Genomic DNA, 14,184 nt, shown 5'->3' with positions numbered 1-14,184 from the left:
GCTACAAAAGGAGCAGTTCAAATTTTTGTGGGTACAGTCATCAAAGGAAAACTGCAGATATTTCATGGTCTTATCAATGTCTTTTTGCCCTATCCGGTTAATTCTTACACACTTTAGTAAATGTACAGCATCAAACATGAAAAACAAGAGGTCTTCAATTTAAAGAAGGATGATAATGTAGGTGGCTGAGCAAAATATGCAGCTTTTTTATTAATAGTTATTATCTGTAACAACACACATTACTTTGAATCCTATCTGTTCAAGATAATTTTTTACAAATGTAAAAAGGATTTCTGCTTTCATAATTCTCGTTGGTAAAACGTAAACTACATCTACTTGGAACATAGCTGCTTTCCATAAACACAAAAGCACTTCCAGCTCCTTTACTAGTATCAAATGCCAAGCCAACAACATTAACACCGTCGTAATAAAAAAAATTATGTGAATCTCATCAATATTCAGTGTCACTATTAGATCATTCACTGATAAAAAAAAAAAATCTATTCTTTAAGTACGACAGAAATTACTATTGTGTCGTTTTGCTATAAAACAGAGATGAAACTACTAGAAATTGATGAGTATTTCAGCTTTTTCAGTCCTTAAATGTGAAAGACAACTTCTAAACCGTTGCCATAAATATAACTTCACTACTGAATATTTCCGACTTAGAATGATTTCATCTAAAAAAAAAAAAAAAAAAAAAAAAAAAAAACGACGACCTGTGTCGGGAGGTTTCCACTGTCACTGCATACAACCACATGCGATCATACATTGATGCCCCAAACATTTACCAACTTACGTTCTAATAAACCTGAACTGCACGGAAATATCAGTAATTATAACAGTGATAGAATAATGTTCGAGTACTTACCCTCCTGCTGTGATTTGGAGTAAAATTGTCCCTCTATATAGCTCTAACCCACTCATGTATCAAAGTTTCTTTTGGGAAAGGAAATATAGCCACTTTAGCATCAGTAGAATAGTTTCAATATACAGCACCTGTTGGTCATGTTAATGTATGACATAGTGCAAAAGTTATTTAATTAATTGGGCGTAACACTTCACCGTGACCAACACACTGAGAGTTATGTTGATGATTTTGCGTTATGATAGTTATCGCCTCAAACGCCAGCGACTCAGCATTTTTTTTATTTTCAGAAGTTATTGGGTTGTGCTAATATTTCCTTTTCCTTGTTTTCACTGTTCTTCTATATCCTTTACATCTTTTTCAATAGTATATGGATTTTGAAACAAAAATATTTCTTCTATCGGTGTTTTTATTTGTTAAATTTTGTTCTTATGTCTTGTAGTTCTTCACACGTTATTTCTCCTACTGTGAATATCTTCCTCCAAAAGTTGTAATGAGTTTGTTATGCATTTAAACGTTAGTTTAAATTTATAAAAATTATCTTTACGTTATCTTCTAATTCTATTTTCCATCTTCGTGTTCCCCATTCTTGTACCGTAGTCTTTATCTTTGTTTTAGCATTTCTAGATTCTTTCTATTTGCGTCATTCGTGTAGCTTTCCATTGTCTTTATTCATAATTTTTCTTTTCTTGCTGTGATCATTTATAGTAAGATTTCCTTCATAACATAATTTTCCCTCAAAATATGTTTAACATATGTCAATTTGTCCTTCATATCTTTCTCTAACATTGTGCTACTTCCAATTCCCTCTCGTAATGTTTCTTCAGCTATACATCCTGAGGCTCCCAACACTTGGCCCCCAACCCATAAATAGAGCTCACGTAGGACCGAGCATCGTGACGTCACGGTAAATATCTGCATCCAAACGCTCTGGCTTTCTGTAAAGAAGGCCGTGCCCCGACTCAATCGAACAATTCGGAGAATGAACGATAAGAATCTATGTGTGTCTGATGGAAACAGGTTCTATTACTATCATCAGGTCTTTATCCTTGGTGTATCTTTCTCTCTCTCTCTCTCTCTCACACACACACACACACTTGCTCTGTCTCATACAGGGCGAAGATCTCGACTGTAGGGAAGAGCCTCTTGACAGAGAGCCATTAACTTCAGCCACTGTGCCCATAACTGAGACATAAATGGTGAGAAAGGTTTTCAGAATATAGTGACTGATATTCACGCCGCTTTTAGCAAACAAGATTTCAGTGTGAACAGATATTTGTTGAAGAGAAGTGGTCCAAGGATAAGAGAGTGTGGATCATGACGTCATATCGTCTATAGAAAAAGAGAGAGGAATTAGAATAAAAAAGAAATAAAGAAGCTTCTTAGTAGTAACCATCATTCGGCCATCTTGTTCGCTTAGTGTCTGTCTGTTTGTGTTAACTTATTACAACAATTTGTATGTGTACTAATTTATTTATTGGCATTTAGATACGATGTTAGAGAAGACTATAGCTTGTAGTTAATTAGAGTAGAGCGTTTGAATGTGATATCTCTGATGCATGGATTGTTCTCGCGTGTGACCCGTTGGTGTCAGCAGAGAAGAAGTACAAATAAACTTTGAGAACGTTTGGCTTTTGTTTCTGTCTTGGAATATCAAGATCATCCCCTACGCGCGCCCATGTCTCACACTGGGCAGATTTCCGACAAATGAGTTTGTTAAACCTAAAACGACTTCGACTACAATGTTCTTTTTTCTTCAGATATCGAAATGTGAAATTCCCTTTGCGTCATATAATGAGGAACTGAATAATGAATTATGAGAAGTTAAAACAATAAGAATATTGGACACATTGTTGAAATTTTCTCATGAAAGTCAAGACTACAAACAGTGAAGTTTTGTTTCTGGTTGACCAAATTCACAACATTGATGATAATCCACTTGCGAGACGAACGATAGAGAAAATCATCTCAAAAGAAATATATCAACTTCGATTCTCCTCCTCACTGATAAGAAAGAAAGAAAGGAAGGAAAAAAATAACACCTTCAACTCCATCTGGGACATGTTCTACCAACCGCATCCAAAATATCCACCCTCTTCTATTTTCTTTACACTTCATTATTTCATTTATTCGTTGACGACAAACCAGAGCTCCTATCCTTGGCGACGATATCGCGCCGAAGTGCTGGAATCACAGAGGAGGTAAGTGATTTTTTATGGAGGGCATTGGAGAGGAAGGATGAACGAGAGTTAATAGTGAACAAAGACCACCGCTGATCACCTTCTGAGATGACGTGGTGACGTCACTGCAAGAGTGGCATCCTACCGTGGACTCACCGTCTATCCTGGGTTCGAACAGTTCCTGACCACAGACAAGGTGATTCGAGCGGGCACCAGCCCCGAAGAAAATCCGATTTGTGTGTAGATTAGTCTGTAATTATATAAAAAAAAAACCTTCGTGGCTCTGATCCGTAGGGATGTCACTATAATCCCTAGGCTACTGACTGCATACATGTAAGCAGTCAGTGCCCCTGAAGTGGAGTTTTTTGCACTCAAGGAGAGCTGACAATGGACGATTGACCTCCTCCTCCTCCTACTACTACTGCAAACTGATGACACAGAAACTGCCCCACACTAAGTTCCAAATATTTTTCATCTTATGGGCTACCAATTTCATGTTTTATGCAACTGATATATTAAGGACTTTGGTGACATCCTTACGGGCCGAATCACTGAGCATTCTTTAATGACCGGTGACTTGTCTCCATTAAAGATAAAATGCCGATGATGATTTCCAACGTCCACTTATTGCTCCCAAGTATAGGAGCACTGGTTATTGCTAATGAAGTACTCTATTGGTTCTTCCTGGAGAGATGTGTGGAGGAGCCCGAGGAACGTTGCCATCCGCTGTGGGGCCTCGGGTTTCCAGCCATTGAAACTTTAGGCAAAATCATCATTATTATTGCTGGGTACACATCCACAGCAGCAACCGCGTCACAAGTGTTGCAAAACTGTTGGCAACTCCGCCCCACGTGTTGTCTCATCTGTCTTCCCATTTTCTATTGATGTTGACAACATGGTACCTCATACACACAGCCGGGATTCGAGCCTTGATCTGCGAACACCACACTCCACCAAGTTCGCTCTCCCGCGCACTCTCACTTACAAAAAAGAAAGGAAGATATTTTTGAACAAATTATTTCACTGCATGCCCTTCATCTTAATCACTGAACTCACCTATATCATCGCACGCTTCGAACCAGGTGCTGGGGTATCGCTGATGGGATCTTCATTATCTGGAAAGGCGAACCACTCAAAGTCGTACATCACGGATGAATCGCTTGCTCAAAAAGCTAAATAATGTGCAAAGATGGACAAAAATACATTTGTTTGTTGTAAGAGTAGGCGTTGTTTTTCACTGTTATCGTACAGTTCTTCATTCATGTTATGACCAATCAGACTGGAATCAGTGTCACCTTCAGAACTTTCCATACATTTTCTTCAATTCACAATGTATACAACTTTCACACTCGATCCACATCAACAAGTCATGGTCTGCAATTCTGCTCGATTCCAATTCTCCAGAGCGTCACAAGGATTTAAAGAATAGTCATTTAACAACACCATGATTTAATGACTACAAGAGGACTTTTGCTGTACATAACAGAAACTACAACTGGAAGGTAAGGGTGAGGTTGGGGTGAGGAAGAGGGGAACGAGAAAAGCTATGGGACAACGAGGATGAGGTACATTTGTGAAGCAGTTCTCTGAGAGGACAAAAATGTTGGTTAGGATTCAGAGGTAGGAAGATTGATGGGTTGAGATCAACCTCGAGGGCTGTGGAGGAATGATGGGCGCGAGAGGAGAGGCTACGGGGTATATGAAGAGACGGGGTGCGATACGAAGACAATTATTTACAAATAAACAGGTCGATAATGACATCTGCGCTCCCTGAATTGCCACTACATTTGAAGATGTTGCATTGAAAAGTTACGGGCAGTCAGCTGTGTGAATCTCACACAACCGCTGAGATAACATCACGTGGCAATAACTCTTCAGATGTCCTTTGTTCACATTTAACTTCAAATTCTCTGAGAACCTGAAGGGACAAAACTCACGTTGGTCTACGTAGTTACAGAAGGATGACAAAGACGTCGTAACTAGAAGAGTATTGACAATATGATACACAATGTCGATTAATTATCATTCAGAGCCTTACGAATCCTTCTTTCTATGCACTTATCATTACTGTCTTTATGTATAATCACTTGTCTATAAATATATGGTACATCTAAACATAAAACAATAACACACAGTCCTGGTTAGGCTTTTATCGAGACATATATTCCTGGATCTGGAGAGTTGCCACTTAAAACACTGTCAACTGAGAAGGATACCAGCTCCCACGTAATACCTCTGGTCCAGATAGCGTCTTGATACGAAGAAGCAACAACAAGAACACAGGGTAACAACAGACACCACAGGGAGGGAGCAATGGTCGTGATGCAGTTAACAGGTAAACCTTAAATAACGCAGACATACAGATTATTGACAACAAATTGTGTTGGGATATTTTCAAAGTCCCTCTCTTTCACAAACGAGTCTGACCTGCCACCCAAAATAGGTAGAAGAACATCCTGAATGACAATGGCATACATGGCATACATGGCAACTGAACATATACAGAAAGATGAAATTGCTGCTGGGGCAGGTATCTCGTATTTTGTCTATTTACTAAACATTTGAACCAGCGGTTCTCCAACTGTGGGAGGTAGAGACACCACCCATAGTTCACAGAGGTTTACAAGGGGATTCACACACCGAAAACAAGAAGCAGTAGGTGGATGCAAGACGATTTTGTTCATTGTTGAAGTGTTCACCAGAGAGTTAAAAATAAACTACGTTACTTGAATAAGACACCCATGAGCAAAAAGGTCGGGGATCACTTCCATTAAAGGCTCATTTCCTTCGTGCAAACACTTTCACTGCGAAATGCAAATCTATCATAAATTATCACGATAATGCAAATGAGCTCTCAGACTCTATTTGGTGTTCTTTGAAGAATATGGTAGATTACTAGTTTCCTTAGATAAAGGATAAAAAAGACCTGCTTGATCAAGGGCAAAATATATAAGCAACTAGTGGCTAAATTTTAACTTATGCCCAAAGAAAATTGTGGTCTAGATTGATAAGATTACCTCCACATGATTGTGACATGCAGTGATAAAATTGAGACTATATGTGCGTGCATACACGAATGTGTGTGTGTGTGTGTGTGTGTGTGTGTGTGTGTGTGTGTGTGTGTGTGTGTGTGTGTGTGTGTGTGTGTGTGTGTGCGCGCGCGTGTGTGTGTGTGTGTGCGTGTCTGTCCAGGTATATACACATATATCACGGTTGCCACACGTACTTAAAAAACAGCATTAAATTCCAGATTTCACTGATGGGCTTAATCAAGCAAGCTTTGAAAACAAACACGTTTTACAAGGCGGTTCCATGTTTTTTTCTTCCAGTGAGCTTTAGCTTTAGCAATTCGCAGTGATCCCCCTTGCAAAGTGAAAGACAATGAGCTCGTAATTACAATAACAGACACCAATTTCTTCAACAACGCTTCTTTGTCCTTCTTTTCACCACCGCGACCTCCTCTTCAGTTAACTTCATCGACAAGCATTAAAAAAAAATCTGATGGAATATTGATATGTATATATACACCAGAGGGGCTAAATGAGAGCCTAAACGAATGCTAAAAATATATCTACAACAAATGGAAACTTAACCACAGTAGAGAGGGTATTATTATGCACACTCACACTTGTCACTTAGTGCATCTTTCTGTGCATCCAGTTGGAGAAGAGCGAAAGGTTTGTGTAGACGCCGGGGAGATGCTTTCTGGCGCAACCAATCCCCCAACTCACCAGACCAATCAAGGTTCGACGCCCTTGAACCATCAGAGTAAGAGGACTTCCCGAGTCACCCTGGTGTGGTAGTAGAAAACGAATTAGATATTTGATAACAGAAAAACAATTAGATATTTGATAAAAGAAAACGAATCCAGTTACATGACAGAAAGAAAACAATAGTTTAGCTGGGGGTGGGAAGGGGTAAAAAATGGGTAACAATATTTAAAAAAAATGTAGACATTTTATCATAGAAAACCTAATATTTTTGCATAACAGAAAACGAGATTATGATAGGGAAGGTAAATAAGAAGGATAGTTTTAGTATAATAAAACAATTTAGAATTTAGATCTCTTGTCATCAAAAGGAAGCTAATCTGAAATAAACTTATTCTAAGTCCAGGAACTGTTTCATAATATAACTGAAACCTGGACTAATAATGCGTGCATACACTAATATAAAACATAGTGATATTCCTTTCGTACACCTATCATAGAAAATGGAACTTGATGAAGCTATAACCAAAATTCAATTGTATTACATGGTAATGTTACAAATATTCTGAAATTCACATCCACATTTCAAAAGCCCAATAGCTCAACATTACCATGAAACGACTTAACCTTATTTTTTTTTCATTGCAGGTGAAACTGTAAATTAGTTTTGCAAGCAGAAATCAGAATGAGAAAATTACTGGCGCCTGTCGTGCAGTTACCATACATTTGTTATGTTCACATGCACAGCGAATCAACACTCACAAAGAGCGTGAGAGTTTGAGATCATCAAGAAAAGGGAGTAGAGGAGAAGTATGTCAGAATGTCATGGTTTCAAAGGAGTTAGAAGGCAGGGGAAACATGTTAAACATACTACATGGAGAAACATACTACTCATACGTAGAAATATAACGTTTCATACGCACATACACATACGCATACGCACATACACACACAGTAAATAAAAAGCATATACACACAAATCACACAAAAACACTCACACACACGCACAAAATATGCACACCCAAAACACACACATACACATAAACATACACACACACACAAACATACACACATACACGCGCCCATACCCACACCATTCCACCTACCCACATTCACGCCCGCACACAAACACAATTACACACATGCATGCACACACACACACACACACACACACACACACACACACACACACACATCATCGTCATCATCACCGATCTGTCGGACGGGATGGACGTTTTGAGTGAAACTGCTGGCTGTGGGAAAACAGCGACGAGGGATGCATTGAGGCGGAGTGGAAGAAGTTGAAATGTGGGCCGTGGGTGGGTGGGCCTCTGTGACGAAATCCTTGTTTACATTCAGTGAGGACAGTTTTGAAGATTATGGTTGCAGAAAGAAAACCACTGGAAACGCACACGCAAAACAACAAGAAACTCAAGAACGGAAATTATTTAAATGTCTGCGAATAATAGGAAAGTTGCAGTAGCAGACCTCAAATCAGGAATCAAATATCAGGATATGCAAGCTCAAAAAAGAAAAATATTTTAATGCCTATCAGAACACTGACATAGAGAAGCTACTAAGTGATTACGAATACTAAGAGATGGGTAGGACAAATGTTAATTTTGATGAAAACTATTTAAATGCCAAGTTGAATGAGAACTACATCTAAGTAGTTGTTGATGACAAAGTAAGATGGAAAAAGTCAAGGGAAAATGTTAGAACATAGAGAAATTGGAAGAGAATTACAAAAGAAATAAAAAGGAAAGAGGAAAATGTGGAGAAACGTGTGACGGTAATAGAATGCAGTTGACAGAAAAAAAAAAATCACGATGGATAGGAAATCACATAAAAACAAGAACAGAAAGAGAAAACAAAAACTGCAAAATGTCATGGATATTATATCACAGTTGTGGAGAATTTAAGTGATCCACAAGAAGAGACACGAAAATGGAATGTTACGGCCATCAAAAATTAAGTTTAGGTCACAAACCACGATTAATAAGACAATGAAGACATGGAAGCTAAGACAGCTACAAGAATGTTTGGATAAGGAGAGATGCAACCTAGAAAGAAAGACAACAAACAAATAAATAAATAAATAGATAAATAGATAAACAAATAAATAGGCAAATAAATAAATGGAGCAAAAGAGACACATTTTACTAGATAGTGATAGACCAGAAGCTCAGGAATCAGTATCAAAGACGAGAAGAAGTGAAAAGAAGTGAACAGGAAGAAGCGTGAAGAAACCAAAAAATGGCATAGACTAATGTTGAGATTTTAACAACAGCTAGCTTAGACATCAATGATGACTTGAAGGTAAATAGTCCTTCTAGAGACCAAACTAAAGAAAGATACGGCTATCCAAATGGGAGAGAGAGAACACAGCCTGTGGAAAAGAGATAGAAAATAAAACAAAAGAGAATAATGATGAAAAAGAGCATGGGTGAAGATGAAGTGAAATGAGTACAAAGTAAGGTTGAGGTGGTAAACATGAAAATAATAGCCAGGGGGGAAAGTCAAAGCATATATTCCTCTAAGATATAGGCATAGACTGAGGTAAATTACCAAGAGATGAGTTAAGACGTAGGTCCTGACCTATGATTTTTTTTTAAAGAAAAAGCAATGCTATAATGCTGGTGGGTGACTTTCGGCTATAAAAGGGGGAATAGGGAGAACAAGGAGCAAAATGAAGGTGAATATTCATGGGGCAACACACTGTTGACTATGAAAATAGCAACGTAATGAACCAATGGGTCAAAGAAGCAACAAGATTCAGAGGAGATGGCACAACAACCTGATGTAACCGTATCTTTGAAAAACCTGTGACCCCCCCCCCAAAAAAAAAAGATCATATAGTGTTCGAACTTTAGATAGCAGAAATAAATGTATTGCCAAAAGACTAGTTGTAGTGATAAGGTAGATAATTCGGTAAAACAAGGATTGAAGATATTCTTTGAAGAAATCGAGAAAGCAGGAAAAATGTGGGGATGAGAAAGGAAAGGTCTATGATGTCGAAATAACGCAAAATGAAATAAAAATTGTGAATTTCTTGACTTAGTGGGAGATATCCAATCATACTCTTTCACAGAAAAGATTTTTCATTCTATACTGGATAAAATGGATAACTAACTGTCCATCACCATCCAGAGGGAATTTAACTTTCTCATGTAGTCTTGATACAAAGCTACCCCTTCTTCTAATCCAAGAGAACCCAACAACAAGGAGCCTTCAGAAGAAGGAGCAAGAAAAGAAAAGATTGGTTTTAGTTCAAGTAGAGTACAGGTCATTAATCTTTTTTATCCCACAGTATGCCCATGCTTCATATATGTATATATATATATGTATATATATATATATATGAAAGAGGGAGACAAACAGAGAGAGAGAGAGAGAGAAAGAGAGAGAGAGAGAGGTGTATTTGTTACCCATACATATATACACATTTCTCAATATATTTTGCTATATTTGGTCAATTTGATAAATACACACAATGTCAATTGCAATTAAGCGTGGCGTCTAATATTTGTGAAAGTCTTAGAGTCTATGTCACCAGAACAAGCCGTGATGAAGAGGCCACAGCCCAGTCGAGAGTAGCAACCTCACAGAAATGAAGTACACGTCCTCGCAGAGTCAAATACACAAGCTAAGGTACAGATCATGTAATATGTGTTCGTCAAGTCCAGTCATTTCTCGGCTCAGTGTGCGTCTCTGGTTTGTCTTTATTTCATCTTCTTGTCGAACCAGTCGATGTAGTTGGTTATGTTTGTGTAGACGCCAGGCAGGTTGCTCCGTCCACAGGCGATTCCCCAGGACACCAGACCAACCAGGTTGGCCTTCCCGTCCTTCTTCACGACCAAGGGCCCGCCGGAGTCTCCCTGCAATATGACTGGTTGTAGGCGCGAAAGTCGGAAGCAACGTCATTGACAGGCGAGAGATACGGTGAAGAGGACAGTGGTAGTGGTGGAGGCGTGTTGGTGGGGGGGGGGGTTTGGTGGTGAAGGGTTGTGGAAAGCTGGGGGGGGGGGAGCGGGTCACCACTACCTTGACAAGGAAGTCAACAAGCAAGAAATTTGTTAAAGTTGGGTTTCTGCGTTGGGTCAGGTTGGGCAAGGACGGGTTATTGGTGTGGTGGAGGTCATGAATGTGATATTAACCCTTTGGCACTCAGAGGTTTCTCCGACCTGGTTATGGCCCAAAAGGTCTCCTGTCGGAAGGCTCTCTCTTAGTGATCCTTATACTAAACGAACCGTCCGAGCCAGAACCAAGTCTTTAGGGAGTTTTAATGAATTATTCAAGACTGTTTTCTAACCCTTTGGCACCCACATATCCTACTACACTGAATGGGAAATGTCGATCGCGAGCCAAACAAAGACATTTAGAATTGAGAATCCTGAAAACCAGACGGCTCAACATGCTACGATGGAGTTGAGGGTAAATATGACTTTACAAAACTCAAGACTTTTTTTTTTCATGAGCCTGTGAGCCCAGTGCCTCACTCTACTATTTGTACAATTATTCAACCCACGACTGGGCTATCCTACTCAACCAAAGGAAGACGACACGAAGCCCGAAGGGTTAAAAAACAATCCTTAGAGTGCCTCACTCGACTTGAACAGATATAATTTCAGTGGCCAGGCGATTTCATTCAGCCTGAAGTAAATCCTCTGACTTCCAAAGGGTCAAAGTTCCGTGAGAGGAACTTCATGATCATCGCGGGGAATGAGCGTCTGGAAGGTGATCGCGATTTAAGCGATTGACTCAAACCAAAATCTGCCCTGAAACGTTCCCAAAAGAAAGAAAGTAAGAAAGATAAAGTGTGTTAATACTGAAAACATAAAGATAAAGTGTGTTGATACTGAAAACATAAAAAGAAAACTTGAAAACTCAGATTGAATTCATGTTATTACTATTTCTTTCAAAATTGTGTGTGTGTGTGTGTGTGTGTTTGTGTTTGTGTGTGACAGAGCGAGAGATAGATAGATAGATAGATAGATAGATAGAAAGATAGATAGATAGATAGATAGAGACATGGGGGAGAGTATATATGAAACAAAACATGAGTTAGGTGTTATGTAAATATTATCACAGGATATGCAATGTACATACACGCACAAGCCAAATAGGTTTTACCGTAATCCAGGAAATGGGTTAAGAGACGAGGGGTCTTTATATACAAGGAGATGTCAGAGTCATTCGTCTTTTGAAGTCAAAATCTTTCTTTTCGTGAGTCGGTTATCTGTTATTACAAAGATGATGAGACATTAGCAGGCAAAACAGTAAGTATAGTATGTACAAGTATATGTGGTCACTTGGCTCGCTGTCTCTGTCTGTTTAAATATGTTCCTACACATACATACACATACACCCACACACAAATACATATACACACACGCGCGCGCGTGCACACAAAAAAAACACACGCGCACATACACATACACACACACACATACACACACATATATACACATACACACACACAAACACACATACACACACACAAACACACACACACACGCGCGCACACACACAAAAACACGCACGCACACACACACACACACACACATATACACATATACACACCCACACACAAATATATACTCACGCGTACACATACACACACGCACACAAACACACACACACACGCGCGCGCGCACACACACAAACACACATACGCGCGCATACACACACGCACACACACAAATACACACACGCGCGCGCGAACATACACATACACACACACACACGCACGCACACACATATACACACACACACACACGCTCACGCAAATACACATACGCACACATACACACACGCGCGCGCACACACATACACACACACACACACACACGCACACACACACACACGCACACACACACGCGTGCGCACACAGACACACACACACACACACACACACACACACACACACACACACACACACAGACACACTCACACTTACGTACACACATACACATATACACACATGTACACACACACACACACGCAAACACGCACGCGCACACACATGCGCTAACACACATACACACACACATATATATATATATATATATATATATATATATATATATATATATATATATATATATATATATATATATATACATATATACAAACACACATACATAAACATATATGTGTTTGTGTATGTGTGTACTTTTCCTTTTCCTTCACTACCCTGTAAATGTTCGGGGTCGAGATACAGATATTTCCAAGGGCAAAGACAGATGGGGCTGCAGCAGAGATCGGACAGTGCTCCCCTGGCACCTCTCTTGATTGCTTGCTTGGCATCGCCTGGCACCAGAGTCGAGGACCTCAGATGTTTCCGTCTGTTGGCGCCGCAGTCCTTCCACCTGGCGCCAACCTGGTCCAACTCAGCGACCTCCCCTATCAGTCGCTGTTCCCACTTACATATCTTTTATTCTTTCCTTTCCCACCCCCACCCTCTCCTTCTTGTCTTCCGTTTCCTCCTCCTCCTCCTCCTCCTCCTACTCCTCCTCCTACTCCTCCTCCTCCTACTCCTCCTCCTCCTCCTCTTCCTCCATGTTCTCCTACTCGTTATCCGCCTTGTCACCATTTTTTTGTTTCTTGCAGTGGATGAATTCCCACGCGCCCCACTCCAAGCACCGCGGTGGCATTAATGTAGAATCGAAATTCTTTCAAACAGGTGTATGACTTCTTCTAGTTCCTCTACATTTCTTATCTAACGCCTGTCCTTATCGTGATCCATCCTGTTACCTATTCCCCACTCCGGCCCTTCCCTTTCCTTCTCATCCTTATCTTTTCGTTCTCAACTTTCTGGCCCATTCCTGCCATTTTTTTGTGTTGAAAAAATTCTATGGAGGAGCTCCTTTTTTATCTCTCCGTTTTATCGGTAAGAAAAAAAAATCAGATATTCTGTGCAAAGTCAAGTCCTGGTTCCTTCAAAGCCCTGATTCCTTCAAAGACTTCACCTATTTCCAGAGTGCCCTTTGCCTACCCCCTCCCTTCGCCTGTCTCGCCAAGTGTCCTGCAGTATTCTCCAAAATCATCCTACGTGTGTATGCATTACTCCTACCTTTATTCTGTACGTCACGCGTTCCATATCTTCCTTTCATCCAGCTTCCATTCACCCTAAACTCAATGCACTACTGCCACGGTATAATACTTGTTTGACCCAAACATTTAGTTACATGTTCCTGAAGCCTACATCCTTCCTACATCCAACCTTCCCATGTCCTAAACATGGAGTCACGTGTCTGCCAATCAGATTTACTTCTCGTCACAGCCTCCAAACCCTGTGGGTTCTAAACTATGCCACTTTGATGGGTCCTTTCTGACGTCTAATCTAATTGACCTCTGTGACCCCTCGTAATCATTATTACAAAAGTGTACGCTATACTATCTACATTTGTCCTAAAATACACTA

The 14,184-nt window shown here is 39.9% G+C and overlaps 1 protein-coding gene across 1 annotated transcript in view; it reads right to left on the bottom strand.

Annotated features, from left to right (window-relative positions):
* Window positions 1-6,240: 6,240 nt before the first annotated feature.
* LOC143037031 (uncharacterized) overlaps window positions 6,241-14,184 on the bottom strand; it is a 110,280-nt gene continuing 102,336 nt past the window's right edge. The window contains exon 10 of the mRNA XM_076205136.1: window positions 6,241-6,839. Within this exon, the coding sequence (XP_076061251.1) occupies window positions 6,684-6,839 (156 nt within the window). The 3' untranslated portion in view covers window positions 6,241-6,683. The remainder of the gene's footprint in view (window positions 6,840-14,184) is intronic.

This window comes from Oratosquilla oratoria, chromosome 21 (assembly GCF_046742065.1).
Source record: "Oratosquilla oratoria isolate Oo_2021 chromosome 21, ASM4674206v1, whole genome shotgun sequence".
In the NCBI taxonomy this organism is placed as follows: Eukaryota; Metazoa; Arthropoda; class Malacostraca; order Stomatopoda; family Squillidae; genus Oratosquilla; species Oratosquilla oratoria.
Note: the sequence above shows the minus strand (reverse complement) of the source record. Positions and strands in the feature narration are given on the sequence as shown.